At 42.7% G+C, this 22,066-nt stretch overlaps 2 protein-coding genes across 3 annotated transcripts; both read right to left on the bottom strand.

The window, feature by feature from the left end:
• LOC109888377 (putative sodium-coupled neutral amino acid transporter 7) lies at positions 1–8,090 on the bottom strand. 2 transcript variants are annotated; one of them, XM_020479540.2, is made up of 12 exons: positions 7,964–8,090; positions 5,786–6,289; positions 5,605–5,658; positions 5,368–5,512; positions 4,023–4,167; positions 3,755–3,853; positions 2,181–2,238; positions 1,931–2,045; positions 1,663–1,810; positions 1,379–1,578; positions 1,230–1,281; positions 1–1,153 (listed from the first exon to the last, which is right to left on the bottom strand). In XM_020479540.2, the coding sequence occupies exons 2-12, from the start codon at positions 6,038–6,040 to the stop codon at positions 1,036–1,038; spliced, it is 1,389 nt and encodes a 462-aa protein (XP_020335129.1). In that variant the 5' UTR covers positions 6,041–6,289; positions 7,964–8,090; the 3' UTR covers positions 1–1,035. The 2 variants fall into 2 exon arrangements, with proteins under 2 accessions (XP_020335129.1, XP_031667990.1); XM_031812130.1 differs by lacking the exon at positions 7,964–8,090 and adding an exon at positions 7,073–7,127.
• A 1,891-nt stretch (positions 8,091–9,981) lies between these two features.
• On the bottom strand, positions 9,982–20,151 carry LOC109888368 (aspartate aminotransferase, mitochondrial-like). Its single transcript, XM_020479535.2, has 10 exons — positions 19,960–20,151; positions 16,031–16,187; positions 13,682–13,810; positions 13,525–13,584; positions 13,122–13,283; positions 12,831–12,935; positions 12,456–12,606; positions 12,167–12,332; positions 11,823–11,973; positions 9,982–11,659 (listed from the first exon to the last, which is right to left on the bottom strand). The coding sequence occupies exons 1-10, from the start codon at positions 20,040–20,042 to the stop codon at positions 11,537–11,539; spliced, it is 1,287 nt and encodes a 428-aa protein (XP_020335124.1). The 5' UTR covers positions 20,043–20,151; the 3' UTR covers positions 9,982–11,536.
• Between the last annotated feature and the right edge of the window lie 1,915 nt (positions 20,152–22,066).

Raw genomic sequence — 22,066 nt, 5'->3', positions numbered from 1 at the left:
TGAATTCAATGACAAAACCGGCATGTTTATTAAATTGTAGATTAAATTGTAGAGGATAATTCATGACAATATAAGACTGCATATTGTTAAACCTGATTACTCAATTGGTTCAGTTCAGAAGAACGATTTCCCTTGGCTCCAATTATGGAATAAAACAATAAAAAGTCATTGAATTTCAAGCATTTCCAATCTCATTCAAGTCATTGTAAAACAGTAATTGCTGCCCTGAGGAACAATCCCTTTGAACATGATAGATTTTTGTCCCTTACCTCTCTGTCTGTAGTCTATAGCTAATCTCTCTATCAGTAAAGCACATTTAAAATATCTGTCTGTTTAAAGCTAGGCCATATACAATCATTTAACCACAGGAATCAGCCTGAGACCCCAGACTTCTGAAATCTCAAAGGCGCTTAAAATTATAATACACTTGCCACATTACATAGATTTCAGAACTGCAGTTGCAGGACACGTCTTCAAACCACTTGATCATTAGAATTGTAAAATTACTATAAAAATGGATGGAAATGTTTGGCCACATTCTTAAAACAGTATGTTCATTACTCATCAGTAACAACACCAATTAGAGAGAGGTACCCTCTCCCACTGCCCAGTTTGTTGAAGGATGGGATGCCACCTGTAGTGTAGTGGTGCATGCTGGGCCAGCAGGAAAAGGCATAGGGAGTGGTTGAGAATGTCAAGACGGATTTTGTACTGCAGCCCACAACGGGGTGAAAATAAATTAAAATCAAAAACATAACATTTGCATAATCTTTTTGAAAAGGTAGGTCCCTTGTCAGAGGTTGCTCTCAGGACTCTCATCCAATCCTAGAGCATCGCTCCATAGGTGACACGAGTCCTTGCTATGGAGCGGTTTCATCATCAGGGAGACAACGAGATGTGCAGGAGAGGTCACAAGAGAGAGTGTGTTTGCATGTATATGTTGGATCCTCGACATCCTGATACAAGTCAATAAAGTTCAGAATAGCAGCATAGACCTGCATCCTCCTCCAGCAAAGAGTCTTCCTGGTCAGAATGCTATTGGCTGTCCGAATAGTGGATGGCGTCTTGATAGATGGCATTGGTGGTGGTCTGGCCAAAGATGAAAGTGCCGATGGTTACCATGATGACACCGTAGACCACCATCCCATGCCAGCTATGGAGAGAGAAGATCAGCGTTCAGTAAACAGTCACTTGAGGAGATTACGTACAGGTAGTGAGTCTAGTCTTACCTAGCAGATCGAACCTCTGTTTCTGAGAGCTTTGCCTGAATCAGACACAGACCTGCAGGGAAGAGCAGACATTATATACAGGCATTATGCTTATTGCTGATATAAACACATTGTAAACACACACACAGAATCAGACACACTGGTCGTACCTGGGAAGACAAAGATGAAGCAGGCTGCCAGTCCTCCAATGAGGGAGATGACTCGGCCAATGTCGGGGATGAAGAGTGCTAGGACGAGTGTGACCGTGAACCACACAAGCGTCTGCAACACTCTGCGTCTCCGCTCACGCCTCACACACAATTCCACCTGATCGCCGTGGAAACGGAGCCATAGCCCCTCCAGCACCGCCCTGAAGAAACAAGTTACACAACACAACAATGTAGTACTGAAATGGCATGGGTGGCACACAGTACTTTGAAGGTTAGTGTCTCACCGGCCACAGAAGTGTAGAATGGGATAGGAGGTGATAACACAGATGACGACGAAGGCCCTTGCGATCGCCACGGCGATGTCATTAGGAGGATATGACATCAGCACATCCTGACTGACGTTAGACCCAAATGACAGAAAGCCACAGACACCTGAGACATGGGGTATGCACCATTACGCATCAACGAATCACACAAGAAATGGGCCATGTCATAAAAAAAACTGATGCTTTCAAAACTGACTATAGAGCCACACAGTGGACAAACACACACCTGTGCCAGTGTAGACAAAGAGGCAGATGATCATGCCGACGGTGACCACACCTCCCCAGGGCTTGAGTTCACTCCTTCTCATGCTGTTAAACACTGGCACACTGCTCACATGACACTGAGAGATAGAGAAAGTGAGAAAGAGAGAGATTGTGTGAGGATGTAAATAACTTCAAGCATTTTCAATCAAGGATTAGAAATAGCCATATGCACACCCCTGCACATTCATACACACACAAACACAGACAGATACCTGGAAGCTAAAGCATATGGTGGGCATGGCGTTCAACACTGCACTCCAGGAGGACGGGCTGTAACAGACACACTGGCTGATCAACACAAACAAAGCATGATGGGAACTGTAATTTGATGTAGACTGTGCTTTAATGAAAGGCGAGTGGGCTGAAATGCCGTTTCGGGACTCTCTCTCCCATCTGGCCCCATGGGTGCTTGTAAACTCTTGGCATTCACTCAACCAGCTTCATGAGGAATGCTTTTCCAACAGTCTTGAAGGAGTTCCCACATATGCTGTACACTTGTTGGCTGCTTTTTCTTCACTCTGCGGTCCAACTCATCCCAAACCATCTCAATTGGGTTTAGGTTGGGTGATTGTGGAGGACAGGTCATCTGCTGCAGCACTCCATCACTCTCCTTGGTCAAATAACCCTTACACAGCCTGGATGTGTGTTTTGGGTCATTGCCCTGTTGAAAAACAAAATTATAGTCCCACTAAGCGCAAACCAAATGGAATGGCGTATCGCTGCAGAATGCTGTGGTAGCCATGCTGGGTAAGTGTGCCTTGAATTCTAAATAAATCACAGACAGTGTCACCAGCAAAGCTCCCCACACCACCTCCTCCATGCTTCACGGTGGGAACCACACATGCGGATATCATCCGTTCACCTACTCTGCATATCAAAGACATTGTGCTTGGAACCAAAAATCTCAAATTTGGACTCATCAGACCAAAGGATAGATTTCCACAGGTCTAATGTCCTTTGCTCGTGTTTCTTTCTTGCCCAAGCAAGTCTCTTCTTCTTATTGATGTCCTTATGTACTGGTTTCTTTGCAGCAATTCGACCATGAAGGCCTGATTCACACAGTCTCCTCTGAACAGTTGATGTTGAGATGCGTCTGTTACTTGAACTCTGAAGCATTTATTTGGGCTGCAATCTGAGGTACAGTTAACTCTAATGAACTTATCCTCTGCAGCAGAAGCAACTCTGGGTCTTCCTTTTCTGTGGCGGTCCTCATAAGAGTCAGTTTCATCATAGCGCTTGATGGTTTTTACATCTGCACTTGAAGAAACGTTCAACGTTCTTGAAATGTTCTGGTTTGACTGACCTTCATGTCTTAAAGTAATGATGGACTGTCATTTCTCTGTTTTTTTTGTTTAGCTGTTCTTGCCATAATATGGATATGGTCTTTTACCAAATAGGGATACCTTCTGTTTACCAACCCTACCTTGTCAAAACAAAATGGATTAGCTCAAACGCATTTAAGGAAAGAAATTCCACAAATTAACCTTTAACAAGGCACACCTGTTAATTGAAATGCATTCGAGGTGACTACCTCATGAAGCTGGTTGAGAGAATGGCAAAAGTGTGCAAAGCTGTCAAGGCAAAGGGTGGCTATTTGAAGAATCTCAAATATAAAATATATGTTGATTTGTTTAACACTTTTCTGGTTACTACATGATGCCATATGTGTTATTTCATAGTTTTGATGTCTTCACTATTATTCTACAATGTAGAAAAAAAAGAAAAAAAACTGGAATGAGTAGATGTGTCCAAACTTTTGACGGGTACAGTAGTTCAATTAGCTTACCTGGTTGGAATGTAGCCAGGGGTCATCTCTTTATCAGGCCAGATGTATTTCAGTATTATCACAATGGTGACATACCAGGTGCCAACAACACTCAGCGCACTACAAACAGGAGAACAGCCTTATCAGATGGACCTGTGTTCCTGTAGCCTAGTGATACAAAGCAGGCTTCAAATTCTAATTCAATCATCAGTTGTAGACTAAAGGTTGGTGTGGAAAGATATACTTGGTCAATGTGTAAAGTGTATTCATTGGATGCAGGAAGGCATACCTGGCGTATTTCTGGAAGCCAATCTCTTTGGGGATGGAGAGAGGTAGAATGACCAGGACGGCGGTCACACAAATGGTGAACTTACGGTCAATGTACCAGTGACCACCGACCACACCGTCTGGCAAATTAGCTATTGCAGCTATCACTACAGAAAGACAAAGATAGTAAAATAGATAAAGGCAGCAGAGCAAACAAAACATTCCATTGACTAACGTCTTATTTAAAGTGGAATTGTTGTAGTGCTGGCCATCTGATAGCAGGCTCATAGTCCATCTGAGGCTGACCGAAGGTGGCTTTCCAACTGGTCAGCACTCAAAGGCCATTTCAGCATACATCTAAATAGCTGAGCTAGAGAGAATCTCATCACAGACTCCCTTGGCTCTTATCCACAGTGATAACAACTCTTAATTTACTGACGACCCTAATACAACACATCAAATAACACATATCTAGTGTGATGGTGCAATAACAGCTGAGGATGACCTTTTTTGAAGGTACAAAGGAAATGGAAAACTGGTGAAAAAGGCTAGCCAATGCTACAATCTGCAACTTTGAGTGAAATGACCTTCTGTTTCGTCAACTGTGTGTGTGTGTAACCTAGTACCCTGCAAACTATGATCTGTATTGTATTTTACACAAGTCAAACGTAATGGAGTCTGTGGCACGTTGTTAATGGTTGTGTTCATACAAGGACTTATACATAGCTAGACATGACCGCCTCATTGACCCGATAGCTAGTGATGTGAGACAGACAGTAACACCATTCACAAACAGTCTCTTGTCAGAGGAGGCTGGTTTGACGTTGATGTGTTTTCTTGTATACAGAATATGCCAGATATTGTTGTTGTGGGGAGCTCATTTTAGAAGTGGGTTGCTCTTTTGACTCCTACATATGGAGCAGACCTTTGCTGATAGGTTGCTGAAATACCAGCCCCTTGTGTGTCAGCTGTCATGGGCAGCTTAGTGGTTTGGAGAAGAAGGTGGGCAATTCTATGGTAACAAGAGTGATGTGGAGACCTCGATTTTTCACTTTAAAATGTATGTCAAACAAAAAATAATGATTGCAAAGTTAAACCACCCAGACAACTCTATGCACAATGACTACTTTTAAATATGACCAAAAACACATCACCTGAAGAACAGCGCAGATGCAAAGTTTAGTAACCGAGTGCCGTCAAACTTTACATCTGCACTGTCTTCAAGTAAATGCATCCATAAGTGCCCAGATATCCATGTCCTTTTGAATTGCTTGAATTCTTCTCGACTGTAATGTGATTTGTGGATTAAAATAAAGTATTTAAAAAGGTGTGCACACGTTCATTATCTGTGTGAGAGAAACACTCACAGCGGTCCAGCTGGTCTCCAATGACGATAAAGAAGGCGATGCAGGTGCCGAAGGTGTAGACAGCGATGGCCACCTCACAGATTACCCCGGTGACTTTCCCACACAACGCCCGCACCACCTCCTGGTAGGTGCTCTCATTACTGACCTAGACAAGCAGCACAGGGTCACCAGGATGAGTACTGCTGGATAAGAATGTCTTAAATTGTAGGGGGGGGGGGGGTGTATTAACTTACTAACCTGGGAGCAGTATGCCAGGATCACCAGACCACTGATGATGAAACTCAGCATGGACTACAACACACAAAAACAGGAAGTTTTACCAAATACATCCTGGTATATATATGCAGTATTTATCCCTTCTGCTCCTGGAGTGCCACCGTGTGCAGGATTCGGTCTCAAAAGTGTGTGTAGCTCTCACCATCTGTAGCGCCACCCCTGCAATCACGCCTCCGGCCATGTCGAAGGCGGCGGGGAAGTTGAGTAGTCCTGCCCCCAGAGCAGCGTTCACCACAATGAAGACAGCGGCTGTGGCAGACACTCCTCCCCTCTTCTCCCTGTCTGACGAAGGGGGGTGAACGGACTCCACACTGGGGCTCTGCAGTAGCCACGCCCTCTCACCAGCATCTTCACTCCCAGCCTTGGCCCAGTCCCCCGCCTCACTGTTTATCGCCATGGGACACAACCCGGCTGGCACAGTCCCAAAAACACGATATAAAACACCCTCAAATTCACCCTACTCTGTTCGATGCAGACTTCAACACTAAAGAGCTGAGTTGCGGGTATTCAGAGTTTGGGTTGAGGGGTAAGTCTGAAGGTTGAAAGTTTGTTATGGCTCTTGTGACATTTAGGACACAGATGACTGCTTGTCAGTTTATCCTCAAAGTGGATGTAGTGTCACCCAGCAGTCAACCCTTTCATCAATCTGCAACAAGACAAACACACATTACATCTTTGGCCTTCTCGACACCTTATCTCAGCGCTCTCTATGTGCTTACTACCTAGTAAAGCCACAACCTGCTTTCCCCAGTAGCCTACACGTTCTTGTCAGTGCGTTCTCCCCCCAGTCCCATGCCTTGTGCTGTCGGCTGACCTTGCTTTACTCACCAACACCAGGATATGACCAAAAATAAAAAATCTTAAATAAATAAAAAGACTAATCACCAGGAACTCACCTAAAAATGAGTTTAATTTAAGAAATCTGTTCCCAAACTATTCCCACAAATAAAATAAAAAGATACATGATCGTTTCTCAAAGTAATCAAGGTATGAAATTGTTATTTTCAAATAGAATCTCTTTTTGGGCCTAGTTGTGGTCAATTTCAGTGTTCAAAATTATTATAATTATGTTCCGGCACCCACGACCATTCGCCCCTGCTTTACAGCATCCCTCTGAAACACATTCTAAAAAGACATGTAATCATTAGTTTTAGATCATCTCTTGGGATCAGACCTTTCACTTCATATCCCTGAGAAGGATCACAGTAAAGTGGACTTCAGTGATCAGGGTCACTGTTCTCATGATGACACAGTAGATATCTGTTGTAAACCTCACTGTCAGGCATGTGACCTACAGACTAATTATTGTGCTTGTCAGGGGCTGATTTTAAGTCATAAATGAGAATAGGCTATATTGAAATACAAGGTGGATAACAACTTCATCTCACTTAATTTAGTCAAAGGGAAATGGACTACATACTTCTCTTACCTCAATTATTTTGTCATTTTGTTTGTGTTCACAAGCTGCTAGGCAGAGATTGTAAGGGGCCTGTCAATAGACCATAAACACAAAATAAAAAGATGACACGTGTCTGCAACTAGTCATCCTCAACCACCTTTAGATTTTTCTTTAAATTGAGGTGACTTGGAGAAATGAATTATCATACCATTAACATTTTCAAATCCCCTGAATGGGAAATATATTCCCTGCAGGACATCAAGACCTATTTTAAAAAAGGTTAGTTTACCTACATTTATTATAATTTTTTACCAAATTCTTAAAAAGGTGCAATATGCAGAAATCGCTCCGCCATTTCCTTTTCGCAAAAATTCAAAATAGTTCGCCTAACTTCAGTTTATGTGTCAAAACAAGCCCTCAGTGTAGAGAATCACTCTACCATCTAAACCACTGTGAAATACACTACCGGTCTTAGAAGGTTTAGAACACCTACTCATTCAAGGGTTTCTTTATTTTGACTATTTTCTACATTATAGAATAACACCGAAGACATTAAAAACGATAACACACATTAATAACACACACAATGTCATCAAATCATAGAAACGCCACTGGAGCTACCTAAACAATAACGACTAGAAACATTCATAAAATACTGACATTTTGTAGTTTTACTAATAGGCAACTTTGCATATAAAGCAGCTGAATCTTAGATTCAGATATAGCTACAGGTCTAGAAAAACACAAATCACGACAATTAACATAATTGCTGATGTCTTTACAGCAAACTGGACACCGCATCATAGTCAGCTGTTGCTAGCTGGCTGATAGTCTTCGAAAGCTACCGACCTCTTCATCTACATATCATTGAACCTATTCAGTTGAAAATATGAAAATGCATATAAAATACTCAATAAATACCTCTCTATTGTCTCTCCGATGCTTGTGTTTTTCTGCAACAACCGCACGTGGAATGAAATTCCTTCTGAACAAGCAACAGTGGCATGTGACTTGGTTGGGATGTGATCATGTGACAATGTAAAATTACGTCTTTAAAAACAAAGTGCATGGTGGGAATTGTAGTTTACTGCCACTAGAACACAAAATCATACCAGAAAGGGTTTAATCAGGGTAGATACTGCAGCACAGGAGGATGCTAAGGGGAGGACAATTCATAATAATGTCCGGAACAGCGCGACTAGACTGGCTTTAAACATATGGAAACCATACAGTTGAAGTCGGAAGTTTAGATACACCTTAGCCAAATACATTTAAACACAGTTTCACAATTCCTAACATTTAATCATAGTAAAAATGCATTGTCTTAGGTCAGTTAGGATCACCACTTTATTTTAAGAATGTAAAATGTCAGAATAATAGTAGAGAGAATTATTTATTTCAGCTTTTATTTCTGCATCACATTCCCAGTGGGTCAGAAGTTTACATACAATCAATTAGTATTTGGTAGCATTGCCTTTAAATTGTTTAACTTGGGTCAAACGTTTCAGGTAGCCTTCCACAAGCTTCCCACAATAAGTTGGGTGAATTTTGGCCCATTCCTCCTGTCAGAGCTGGTGTACTGAGTCAGATTTGTCTTTTTTTTTTTTGCCTCCTTGCTCGCACAAGCTTTTTCAGTTCTGCCCACAAATTTTCTATAGGATTGCCTCATGATGCCATCTATTTTGTGAAGTGCACCAGTCCCTGCAGCAAAGCACCCCCATAACATGATGCTGCCACCCCCGTGCTTCACGGTTGGGATGGTGTTCTTCGGCTTGCAAGCCTCACCCTTTTTCCTCCAAACATAATGATGGTCATTATGGCCAAACAGTTCGACTTTTGTTTCATCAGACCAGAGGACATTTTTCCAAAAAGTACAATCTTTGTTCCCATGTGCAGTTGCAAACCGTAGTCTGTCTTTTTTATGGTGGTTTTGGAGCAGTGGCTTCTTCCTTACTGAGCGGCCATTCAGGTTATGTCAATATAGGACTTGTTTTACTGTGGATATAGATACTTCTGTACCTGTTTCCTCCAGCATCTTCACAAGTTCCTTTGTTGTTGTTCTGGGATTGATTTGCACTTTTCGCACCAAAGTACGTTCATCTCTAGGAGACAGAATGCGTCTTCTTTTGAGCTGTATGATGGCTGAGTGGTCCCATGGTGTTTATACTTGCGTACTATTGTTTGTACAGATGAACGTGGTACCTTCAAGCATTTGGAAATTACTACAATTGTTTTTCTGAGGTCTTGGCTGATTTATTTTGATTTTCCCATGATGTCAAGCAAAGAGCCACGCACGGGGTTTGAAGGTAGGCCTTGAAATACATCCACAAGTACACCTCCAATTGATTCAAATGATGTCAATTAGCCTATCAGAAGCTTCTAAAGCCATGACATCATTTTCTGGACTTTTCCAAGCTGTTTAAAGGCACAGTCAACTTTGTGTATGTAAACTTCTGACCCACTGGAGTTGTGAATTATAAGTGATATAATCTGTCTGTAAACAATTGTTGGAACAATTACTTGTGTCATGCACAAAGTAGATGTCCTAACTGACTTGCCAAAACTATAGTTTGTTAACAAGAAATTTGTGGAGTGGTTGAAAAACAAGTTTTAATGACTCCAATCTAAGTGTATGTAAACTTCCAACTTCAACTGTATGTTTGATGTATTTGATACCATTCCACCTATTCCGCTCCAGCCATTATCACGAGCCTGTCCTCCCCAAGTAATTTGCCACCAACCTCCGGTGTACTGCAGATACATCTTCATAAAAGGAGAGTATTTTGTGTCTAATAAAACCAATGATTTATGTAGTAAAATCATGTCCTACACTGGTCCCAACCAGGGGTACTAGGACCATTGCCATAGTCCAACGGTATCAGTTTCTTACATGTGGTTTGACAATATTCTTGTTAGAAAGAAATACAAAATAAACCCAGTTATTTCAATGATAGATATTTAATTGTTCAGAGAAAGACTTGACCGATGCTCCATGTTTGATTATTTTTGCGCTAACCCGAAAATGGTGACAGCGCAGCTTAATCTTCATGAGTAGACAGCAGAAAGGTGAATTTCCTTGCACAATCTGTCTTGTTACAATCAAGAAGACACACACAGAGAAAATGTTCAAAGGCTGATCATTGGAGCAAAACACTGTCTATACAACTTTCTATATATATATATATATATATATTTTAATAGAAGTCCTATAACCTCTTGGTTCTGAAACGGTGGGGATAGGAGTCGCCCAGTGATCTAAATAACACCTGTAAAATGCATTTTCTTGTGGAAATACAAGAGCACCATCATAGGACAATCTATACTTTTAAAGCTGCAATTTAACTTTTTGGACCAAATTCAAATGGAATTGTTTAGTTAGATCAGACATTGTAAGCAAGTCTAACAAGCAGTAGATCTGTTCTGTGCGCTCTCTGCTTACCATTAACTTTCATTTTTTTGCATCTTACTTTCAGTTTTGTACACCAACAGCTGAAAATACAACACTTTCGGTTATTGAAGATATATTCCACAGCGGTTTAGATGGTACAATGATTCTACACATTACTCGTCAAACTGAGATTAGGCAAACTATTAGAATTTTAGCAACCAGGAAATGGCAGAGCGACTTCTATATATTGCACATTTAAAACCTCATAAACCATTGCTTGGGGGGGGGGTGAGGAACATTCAGTGGGCATTTAAGACTGGCTGGCTGACTGCTCACTCATCAACACTTAGAAGAAACACAGTAGACACTGCTCTTAGCGCAAAAAGCACAAAACGTTTACAGTAATATAATTATTTATAGTGAGTATCGAAGACAAGATAATGCAAGTGGAAATGCAAGAGAGGCTGAGTGAAAGGACTGAATGATCATACATTATTGTCAATTTCTAAAGCATATTAAAATATCAATGACTATCTCATCTAAAGATTGTCTGGCACTATCTTATAACTAATTGTTTTCTGCTACTCTACTGGTGTTGAGGAAACGTTGAACTTTCACATCCTACAGCTACAGAAATATGCAATGACAGACAAGAGTTCACAATTCTCACACAACAGAGCCTAAGTGTCAGTAAACTCATCTGTAGCCTTACAGTAATTTGGACCACAGCAGGTAGAGTAGGTTTAAAATATAATGTTAACCTGTCATTATTAAGCCATTTATTAAGTTAATTAATATTAACCTTTGACATACAATAAATAAGCATAGAAGAGAGACATCAGCTCATTAGTCAAATGTAGGGCAGATCATTGGACTATCACTAAACAACCTTTGACATGGTGGCCTCATTGGGGAGGTCACAGGGAACTAACCATTTAAACAACATCCCTACCGCGAGGAGGGTTGAGGTCAAAGTTGAACAATTGACAGTCTGGGTGGAGAGGGCAGGGAGAGTAAAATGACACAAAATGCTCTTTTTCAGTTATTTTAATTTGGATTGTGTCCAGCACCACCGTGCCCCGCTGTTTCTCCCAGCATTCTCCTTTTTACTTAGTGACGGCATGGATTCCATGCGCTAGGTATCCCACGTTGCTGGAAGTGACGCCTGCCATGGAGATTCTACCATCCTTGGTCATGTACACTGAAAACTCCTTAGTCAGACGCTCAACCTGGGTTAGACACACACAAAACACCTGGAGTCAACGTAATTTATCATTATACTAGAACTTAATTCCAACTGATGAATATGACCAATATGAATATAATAATGTCTTATAAGGTTGTAAGGTACAGGTGTGGATATAAAGAGTGGGTGTGGTCGTTTGTCTGTACCTGTTCAGGCTTGAGGCCTGTGAAGCAGAACATGCCGATTTGGTCGATGACATGCTGCCAGTCGAGAGTGGAGCCCTCGTTTTTCAGGTTGGCCGCCAGCTGCTCCCTCATCTTGATGATGCGGTTGGCCATGCCGTGGACCTCCTCCAACCTGTGTAGAGAGAGGTTAATCAGGGGGGGGGGGGGGGTGATGAGGAAACAGAATGGAAGTCGTGTGTAGAGACAGGAGACCACTCCAAAGAGAACTCCGATACCTTCCTAGGCAGTCAGCTAGATTATGAAATCACAGCATCAGTGAAATGGGCAAACAACATTTTCAGGTGTGTGTGTGTATGTACACTTACCATATTTTATAAAGGTCTGGTGTGTTGAGAATAGTGGCAGCGATTCTGGCTCCATTCATTGGAGGGTTGGAGTACATTGGCCGGATCAGAATCTTCAGCTGAGACTCCACCCTCTTAGCTTCCTCTGCATCGTTACACACCACAGTGAACCCTCCCACTCGCTCACCTGTCAACACACAGACAGGTAAGATACCACACCGGTGGGAGTTTCTACCATTCTCCTATGTCAATACCATAGTTTGTGAGTGAGATTTTGTGTGTGTGTGCGTGTGTGTATAATGAGACCGACCGTAGAGGCCCATGTTCTTAGCGAAGGACTGAGACAGGACAATTTTGTGGCCCTGCTCGATGAAGTGACGAACAGCCCAGGCATCACGATCAATATCTCCACTGGCAAAACCCTGGTAGGCCATGTCAAAGAACACCAACAGGTCCCTTTTCTGAAGGAACAGCAGAACAGGGGAGGAGTTATTATTAGGACCGTGTGTGTAAATAGTTGTCTGGCACAGTAAAGATGTCAGTCTTCACACAAAACACCTGTAGGCACTGGGCAGTAAAGCTCTTCAGCAATAGAGTCCCAATAGTGACAGAGACTTTAGCTAGTTAGGGCATTTACAGAGAAATCACCATTGAGGTATTTCATATCTATGGTAAGCACACTCACCTTCACCAGGTCAGCGATCTCTTTCCACTGCTCAGGCTTGGGGTCCACACCGGTGGGGTTATGGGCACAGGCATGCAGCATGATCACACTCTTCTCTGGCATTTTCTGTATCAGAGGGAAAATAGTGTTACACTAACATTCAAATCAGATTCTCATGACGGAAATAGACCCCCACACCTTAACCTTATAAAAAGTCAACATAACAATATAAAAACAGATCACAAGATGTGGTAATGGTCCTCCATGTCAGTGTGGAATCATACAACCCCCCCTTTCCCATCCCTCTCTCACAGAGATGTCATCGAGCGCCCCGTTGAAGTCGAAGCCGCAGGTGGAGGGGTCGTAGTAGCGGTAGGCTTTCAGCTGCATGCCAGCATCTCTGAAGATGGGTGTGTGGTTCCCCCAGGAGGGCTTGGGCAGGTACACGTCACGGGACGCACTGTGGAAACGAGACTAGAGAAAAATATAATGAATTAACTGACACCATACACAATCCGCAGTACTACCGGTATGAAGATATTGTTTTATATAGAACACAATCATTTGTAATGCATATATATTATAGAGAAGGCAGTCATTTCAGCCATGTATAGGCTGGTGCACTGTTCTAGGGGGCCATGGGCCCAAATGGAACCATGGTAGTGTAGGTGCATTCATTCTCTTCCTGTTTAGCTGTTAAGAGGCAGGTCTTTACCAGGAAGTTGGCTCCAATGCACAAAGAGCCGGTTCCTGAGATGGTCTGGACAGTGATGTTCTGAAGAGAGGAGAGAGATGTTAATAGCATTTCTATCATTCACTTAACACACCGAGAGCAAATGTGCTTCCAAGCTACCACCCACGCATCCACTCACCCTGCCACTCTTGAGGACCTCACTGTCAGCCCCCAAGGCTAGCTGAGCGCAGGACTTGGTGAAGTCCCCCAGACCACCGATGGCCAGATACTCTTTATCCAACTGCTTGGAAGCAATCAGAGCCTCTGCCTAGAGAGAGAGAGAGAGAGAGCGAGAGAGAGTCGGGGAGGATGGTAGAGAAATAGTGAGTGTGAGGGGAAGTAAAAAGGTTTTTAATGACATTTTCTCAGCATCCACTTCTTGACTGATCCAAAGCCCTGCCAAATCAAAGAAAATAGTGTAACACACACAGCTGGGGTTTAGCAGGGCTGTATGAGCTACAGTAAGCTCAGAACGACTATGCAGAAATAGTGTAAATGTCTAAACCATGGGTCTGCTGGAGCCTGCACCTCAAACTTGCATACATAAAAGTATGCAAACACACATCCACACAGTAAAAGGTTCCATATTAGAGGTCGACCGATTATGATTTTTCAACGCTGATACCGATTATTCGGGCTATTTTTCAAATGTATTTGAAATAATGACAATTACAACAATACTGAGTGAACACTTATTTTAACTTAATATAATAAATCAATAAAATCAATTTAGCCTCAAATAAATAAACATGTTCAATTTTATTTAAATAATGCAAAAACAAAGTGTTGGAGAAGAAAAAGTGCAATATGTGCCATGTAAGAAAGCTAACGTTTAAGTTCCTTGCTCAGAACATGAGAACATATGAAAGCTGGTGGTTCCTTTTAACATGAGTCTTCAATATTCCCAGGTAAGAAGTTTTAGGTTATTATAGGACTCTCTCTCTCTATACCATTTGTATTTCATATACCTTTGACCATTGGATGTTCTTATAGGCACTTTAGTATTGCCAGTGTAACAGTATAGCTTCCGTACCTCTCCTCTCTCCTACCTGGGCTCGAACCAGGAACACAACAGCCACCCTCGAAGCATTGTTACCCATGCAGAGCAAGGGGAACAACTACTCCAAGTCTCAGAGCGAGTGACGTTTGAAACCCTATTAGCGCGCACCCCGCTAACTAGCTAGCCATTTCACATCACATCGTTACACCAGCCTAATCTCGGGAGTTGATAGGCTTGAAGTCATAAACAGTAGAGCTGCTGGCAAAACGCACGAAAGTGCTGTTTGAATGAATGCTTATGAGCCTGCTGGTGCCTACCATCGCCCAGTCATGATTTGATAGAGCAGTCTAGACTTAATTATAACATAATAACACACAGAAATGCGAGCCTTAGGTCATTAATATGGTCGAATCCGGAAACTATCATCTCGAAAACAAGAAGTTTATTCTTTCAGTGAAATACGGAACCAGTCTAAATATTCCTGTTACATTGCACAACCTTCAATGTTGTCATAATTACGTAAAATTCTGGCAAATTAGTTCGCAATGAGCCAGGCGGCCCAAACTGTTGCATATACCCTGACTCTGCGTGCAATAAACGCAAGAGAAGTGACACAATTTCACCTGGTTAATATTGCCTGCTAACCTGGATTTCCTTTAGCTAAATATGCAGGTTTAAAAATATATACTTCTGTGTATTGATTTTAAGAAAGGCATTGGTGTTTATGGTTAGGTACACGTTGGAGCAACAACAGTCCTTTTTCGCAAATACGCACTGCATCGATTATATGCAACGCAGGACACGCTAGATAAACTAGTAATATCATCAACCATGTGTAGTTATAACTAGTGATTATGATTGATTAAGTTTAATGCTAGCTAGCAACTTACCTTGGCTTCTTACTGCATTCGCGTAACAGGCGGGCTCCTCGTGAGGCAGATGGTTAGAGCATTGGACTAGTTAACCGTAAGGTTGCAAGATTGTATCCCCGAGCTGACAAGGTAAAAATCTGTCGTTCTGCCCCTGAACAAGGCAGTTAAACCCACCGTTCCTAGGCCGTCATTGAAAATAAGAATGTGTTCTTAACTGACTTGCCTAGTTAAATAAAGATGAAATAAAGGTGTAAAAAACATAATAATAATATTAAATAAAATAATGTAAAAATAGGCAAATCGGCATCCAAAATTACCGATTTCCAATTGTTGTGAAAACTTGAAAAATCGGCCCTAATTAAATCGGCCATTCCGATTAATCGGTCAACCTCTATTCCATATGGTTATACATTATACGAGTTAAACTCAGGATGACAGTGCAGAAATGCACCAATCAGAAACACATAAGCCTGCAACTCCATAAAAGCTTGTATAGTGAGAATCAGCTCAAAATATGCTTGTAGAGTGAACCTCAAAATATGAATGGCTGGGTGAAACTAGGGATAGTTATCTAGTCCCTGTCTGTGTGTTACACTGGTTGTCATGGTATTCCTACCTTGCGGACACAATCGAGCACAAAGGGTTTGCCGTGGTCGTCCCTGTAGGCTCCCACCCCCAGGTTCATCTTCTTCGGGCTGGTGTCCCTCTTGAAGGCCTCCGACACCCCCAGGATGGGGTCAGGGGGACCCATCTGCACTCCACCCCACCATGAGCTACAACACAGGGGAGAGGGAGAAACAAACAGAAGCAGCTTAATTTAACATCATTTTGCAGACTTGTGTGTTTACGGACATATTCAATCAATCCTTCTCAGTCTGCTGTTCCCACATGCTTCAAGAGGGCCACCATTGTTCCTGTTCCCAAGAAAGTAAGGTAACTGAGCTAAACGACTACCGCCCCGTAACACTCACTTCCGTCATCATGAAGTGCTTTGAGAGACTAGTCAAGGACCATATCACCTCCACCCTACCTGACACCCTAGACCCACTCCAATTTGCTTACCGCCCCAATAGGTCCACAGACGACGCAATCCTCAACACTGGGGCCCCACAAGGGTGTACTCTGAGCCCTCTCCTATACTCCCTGTTCACCCATGACTGCGTGGCCATGCACGCCTCCAACTCAAATCATCAAGTTTGCGGACGACACTACAGTGGTAGGCTTGATTACCAACAATGACGAGACGGCCTACAGGGAGGAGGTGAGGGCCCTCGGAGTGTGGTGTCAGGAAAATAACCTCACACTCAACGTCAACAAAACAAAGGAGATATTGTGGACTTCAGGAAACAGCAGAGGGAGCACCCTCCTATCCACATCGACAGGACAGTAGTGGAGAGGGTAGTAAGTTTTAAGTTCCTCGGCATACATATGACAGACAAACAGAATTGGTCCACCCACACAGACAGCGTTGTGAAGAAGGTGCAGCAGCGCCTCTTCAACCTCAGGAGGCTGAAGAAATTTGGCTTGTCACCAAAAGCACACAAACTTCTACAGATGCACAATTGAGAGCATCCTGTCGGGTTGTATCACCACCTGGTACGGCAACTGCTCCGCCCACAACCGCAAGGCTCTCCAGAGGGTAGTGAGGTCTGCACAACGCATCACCGGGGGCAAACTACCTGCCCTCCAGGACACCTACACCACCCGATGTCACAGGAAGGCCATAAAGATCATCAAGGACAACAGCCACCCGAGCCACTGGCTGTTCACCCCGCTATCATCCAGAAGGCGAGGTCAGTACAGTTGCATCAAAGCAGGGACCGAGAGACTGAAAAACAGCTTCTATCTCAAGGCCATCAGACTGTTAAACAGCCACCACTAACATTGAGTGGCTGCTGCCAACACACTGACTCAACTCCAGCCACTTTAATAATGGAAATTGATGTAAAAATGTATCACTAGCCACTTTAAACAATGCCACTTAATATAATGTTTACATACCCTACATTACTCATCTCATGTATATAGTGTACTCATTTAAACTGATGCATGTGTAGGCTTATATTTCTCCAGGAAACTGATTTAAAATTTAAAAAACTCAACGGTAAACAGTACTATGCTCTGCTCAAGAAACGGTTGCCCTCACCCAACCAGAGGAGAGTAGCACCAACCACCCACAGTAGACCAACACTCTGGACTATGACCTGGTGAATGCCTGGTCATCCCCCAGTTCCTGCACAGCAAAAAGCCACACACACACACACATTACAAAATCACCACGACACACATTTAAAGTCTGTCGAGGTGAAGGGCCAGGGTTGGATGGCATTAGGGGGAGTCACTAAAAGGAAGGAGATGTACTGCACTAAATACATCTCTCTCCATCGCCACTACACTACCAGAATGACGGATCTAAGGGGCAGGGAGAGAGTGGTTGAAACAAAGGCAACGATTGGTTCTTTGAAATTCATTCATCATATATTTGGATCTGGTCATTACAGCCTGGTCTTTTTTTCCACACTGACCCCACCAAGCTGATTATCCATCCAATACTTCACACTTCCCTTTCCACAGCCACACACGCACAGATTAACAGCTCATGGAAAAGTCAGGCACTGCAAACATATGCTCTCACACATACAAATGCTCTCACACACAAAACGATTCCATCCCCCTGTATGGAATGTGTCTTAAAATTAGCAGAAAATTAGCAGGGGCCCAGTTCAGGAACTAATAGAATTACACACACGACCTTGCCCCTGACCTCTTCCACATGACCTCTGAATGAGGGGAAAGCAGGGCCTCTAATCTTACATATTCCTCTCACTGCTGTACTGGAAACTATATGCCTGCCGAGGCTGAACTAGAGATATGTTTAAAACATTGCATGGACATTTTTTTAAGTTGACAGCAAGACTCCCAACAGAGAATCGCATCTGTTTTAGACAGCCTACATTTCTATTGGAACCTTCTGTAATATTGCACTCTCTAAAACCGTGATGCTACTCACCAGTGTGTACTGGTACAGTAGTATGTTTTGATATGTCAAATGTAGGGGTGAGCCACTATGACTTGAGCAGTGATACTCCGCAGCTCATTGAGATTCAGGTTCAACGGTTGTGTTCAAACACCCTGGAACTCACAGCGATACTTCGAGCTGAAGGCTTCGCAAAGGGCAGCAAAGCCAAGACCGCAACACAAGACTATAGACAAGAATGATGACACGACACCCACCTTGAGTTTTAGGGAACACACTTAACAGTCACCGATCATAGAGCCTGTTTATGTAGCATTATAGAACATCCTTACAGAACGTCCATTGTCCAATAATAAAAAGATCTCAGGCAACAAAATTTGAACACTCTGGGACTGCACATTAAAATCAGATCCTCAATCAGTAAAACTGATCACAAATATGAATACTTGTTATCTGATTCTGACAAATCTGTTATCAGAGTGAGAAGAACCTGAGTATATTATCAGCCTACCCACTGGTTCATATTGCTACTACTATCAGCAGTTTGTGCGATCTACATACACACAGAAACTTTGTACATTTTAACTTGTGAGATGTCGAGCAAACATAAATATGCTTGGTATACAGTTCATAGGCCCAGGGAGTACACTGACTGAGTCCTATTTATGCCAGCACCAATGAGGGTCCATCCAATGTGGAGTCACAGACTTGAATATACCCTGCTAATGGACTAAAATGCACTTGAATGTAGACCGAAATTATTTTTGAATGAGAATGTAACACTCGGCGCACGGTGTTCTAACAAAAACCGACAGTGACGCAGAGTGTATTTGCAGATGCTTTTCGAATACATAGCCTGTTTTCCAGATATGTGGAGCGGTATCTTATAAGCGAGCAGAGTTTGTCCTCCAAAAGAAAAGAGAAAGGACACCGGTTAGTGTCGTCACAGAAACCGGGACATCCCTTGGCCAATCAGCGACCAGGGGCCTGCACACGATAACCAATGATCACGCTAGAATTAGGGAGCTACGGTATGCGAGGGAGATCAAAGCGAGAAAATACGTCGAATCTCAAAGGCTAAATGTCTCTGCGACCCTAAAATATAAAAATGTTTGAATAATTGACCTTTCACAGGATGAACTGAATGATCACTATGACAACATACCACTGACATCTGAATAATATTTTTACAGAGCCACCAAATAACAGTATCAGTATCCATAGCTGGAAAATAACCTTGCCAAGTCAGATTGTAAGTGAACTGGTTGAGCCTTGAAGTCTACAAGTATGACTTGACTAAAGCCAAAGATACGAACGGGAAATTTCAGTCACGACGGGCGGCGGATGGATGAATGCGAGTTTCAATCAGCTAGCAAATCAAATGTAATTTAAATATTAGGTAGGTAGATAGCTAGCTAAACAGCAATGAGAGACGTAAATGCATGACCACTTCGGACCCCCACTCAGTAAACTTGAAGTTAGGCAACTTGAGTCATTGCGGACATGGCTAGCTAGCTATTAATTCAAAGTCAAATATGACAGTGCAGAGATTGCATGTCTGGTATTACCTGTTACGGGTAGACAAAACTCCCAGGGATGGGGAGAAAGTCCCAATACTGGAGATGACCTTGCTGGACTTCAACAGAGCCATGGTCGAGCAGGTGGCCGAGGCGCAGAATGACAAAAAATGCAAAGGGTGAGGATATAAATCCGTGGGACAACAGATGCACTCAAGCTTCTTTCTTCTTTGATGAGGTTTAACGGTGGTTGGCATCTAATAAATGTTGAATTACCGCCACCTACTAGACTGGAGTATAACTCCCGTATACTTGCTTAAAAATAAATACAAATATTCAACAAATACCTTACCATCTAACACTACACTCACAAAAAGTATAAATAAATACCACACTCCACTATTTAAATATATTTAGTCCTACTTCAGGCCAACAGCCTGAAAGGATGGGACACCACCACTTAACACACCCTGTAATTCTTCTGATGTCATATTCTTCTGATGTCAAATACCTCTCTACAGCTGCCACCACACCCTCTATTTTTTGCGACGTACGTTCTATCTCTGCAGTACAGTTGATAACCATTACTATAAATGCCAAAAATCCAATCTTACTGAAACATATATCATTGATGGTTTATCCCCCTGTACTGGTACACATCTACTACTCACACCACTCCCCTCAGGATCCCTCCCCCTTGACCCATCTTCATCTACTTTCTTTACTGCCTCAGCATATGACAACTTCTGCACTACTCTAACCCTGGAAACCTCAACCTGCCTCTCTCACATGGGACAATTTTGATCCACAGCCCCATGGGCACCCTACCAACTAACACATAGCACTACTTTCCCCAATGCTACACATTCCTTTGTCTCATGCCCTTCTGTACTATTCTCACACCTAGAACCTCCCTCCTACACACTGCTGCACATGCCCATAAGTTTGACACCTGTAACAACGTAATGTAGTCGGCACAAAAGCTCGTACAGGATAACTTATATATCCTAACATCACTTTGTTGGGCAAAGACTCAATATCAATACTCAAAAGTACAGACAATGACTCACTCGCGCCACCCTGTTTGTGTCACACCAAACAACAAGCATCACATACACTGGGAATCTTCCCCTTCAGTTGGTCAGCTTTCACATTTACCGCTACCCAATTAATCACTCCTTTCAATGTCACCCTTTTCTTGAGAGAAAAACAATTCACATATCTTCCCCCAATTCGTTTAACATGGAGCGCCTGCTCCCTCTGACCAGCAGAAACACATACAATTATTAAAATACTACTTCTGGTTACCCTCACCGATTCCACAGCACCCAACTCTGCATTCAACTACCCTGAAACCTCAAATGGATCAGCCATAAAGCAAGGGTCCACTTTTTCCCAAAACTTCACTCCTACTGTCACAGACTAATCTTTATCCTGACCCCCGGGCTCCAAGAACTTCACCACACCTACCACCTCCAATACTTCACCTTCATTCACTTCCATTTCTCCTCCTGTCTTCAACCCACTCTGCTTACACTTTCTACCATTCTTATTTGACAAACCATCTCCCTTTTGTCCGCCCTTCCTCCTCTGTATTCCAGGTACAACTCTCCTTATGATAATACTGCACTTCTCCTGACATACATCTCGTTACTGCCTTGTCAAGTGATGCCATTTAACCGGCTGTCACAATCTCCATACAATCAGCACGTACTCCTCAGGATGTAACAGTGCATCCCATTCGTAAAGCCGGGTGAGGGGCAAGCGCTCAGGTCTTCTTCTTCTATGGTATTATGGTGGTCCGCAAACAATCGTTAGAGTTGTATGCCCCCACCAACTGGGAGGGGGTAAAAAATATAAATCGCCACTGTAGAAGAGTAGTGTGTTTGAAGTGGATGGAGTACATGGCTTAGTATGTCTCTTGAGGAGGCTAAAAATAGATTTTGGCTTGAAAAAGTTTAATATTTTCAGAAGGAGTTGGGTAATTGGTTAAGGGAGGAGGATTGGAGGTAAAGAGAGAGGAGGTATAAAAGACTGAGGTTGGAGCAGAGGATGGGCTTGAATCTGTTGAGGCTAGCAATAACAAGGGATGGTATGTAGAGGAAGATTGGTGAAAAGTTCAAACAGAGTGAGCCGGATGCCAGTTCTAGCTCTGGAG

This window comes from Oncorhynchus kisutch, linkage group LG3 (genome assembly GCF_002021735.2).
Source record: "Oncorhynchus kisutch isolate 150728-3 linkage group LG3, Okis_V2, whole genome shotgun sequence".
Classification (NCBI taxonomy): Eukaryota; Metazoa; Chordata; class Actinopteri; order Salmoniformes; family Salmonidae; genus Oncorhynchus; species Oncorhynchus kisutch.
The sequence above is the reverse complement of the archived record's forward strand: the minus strand, read 5'-3'. Positions and strand labels throughout refer to the sequence as shown.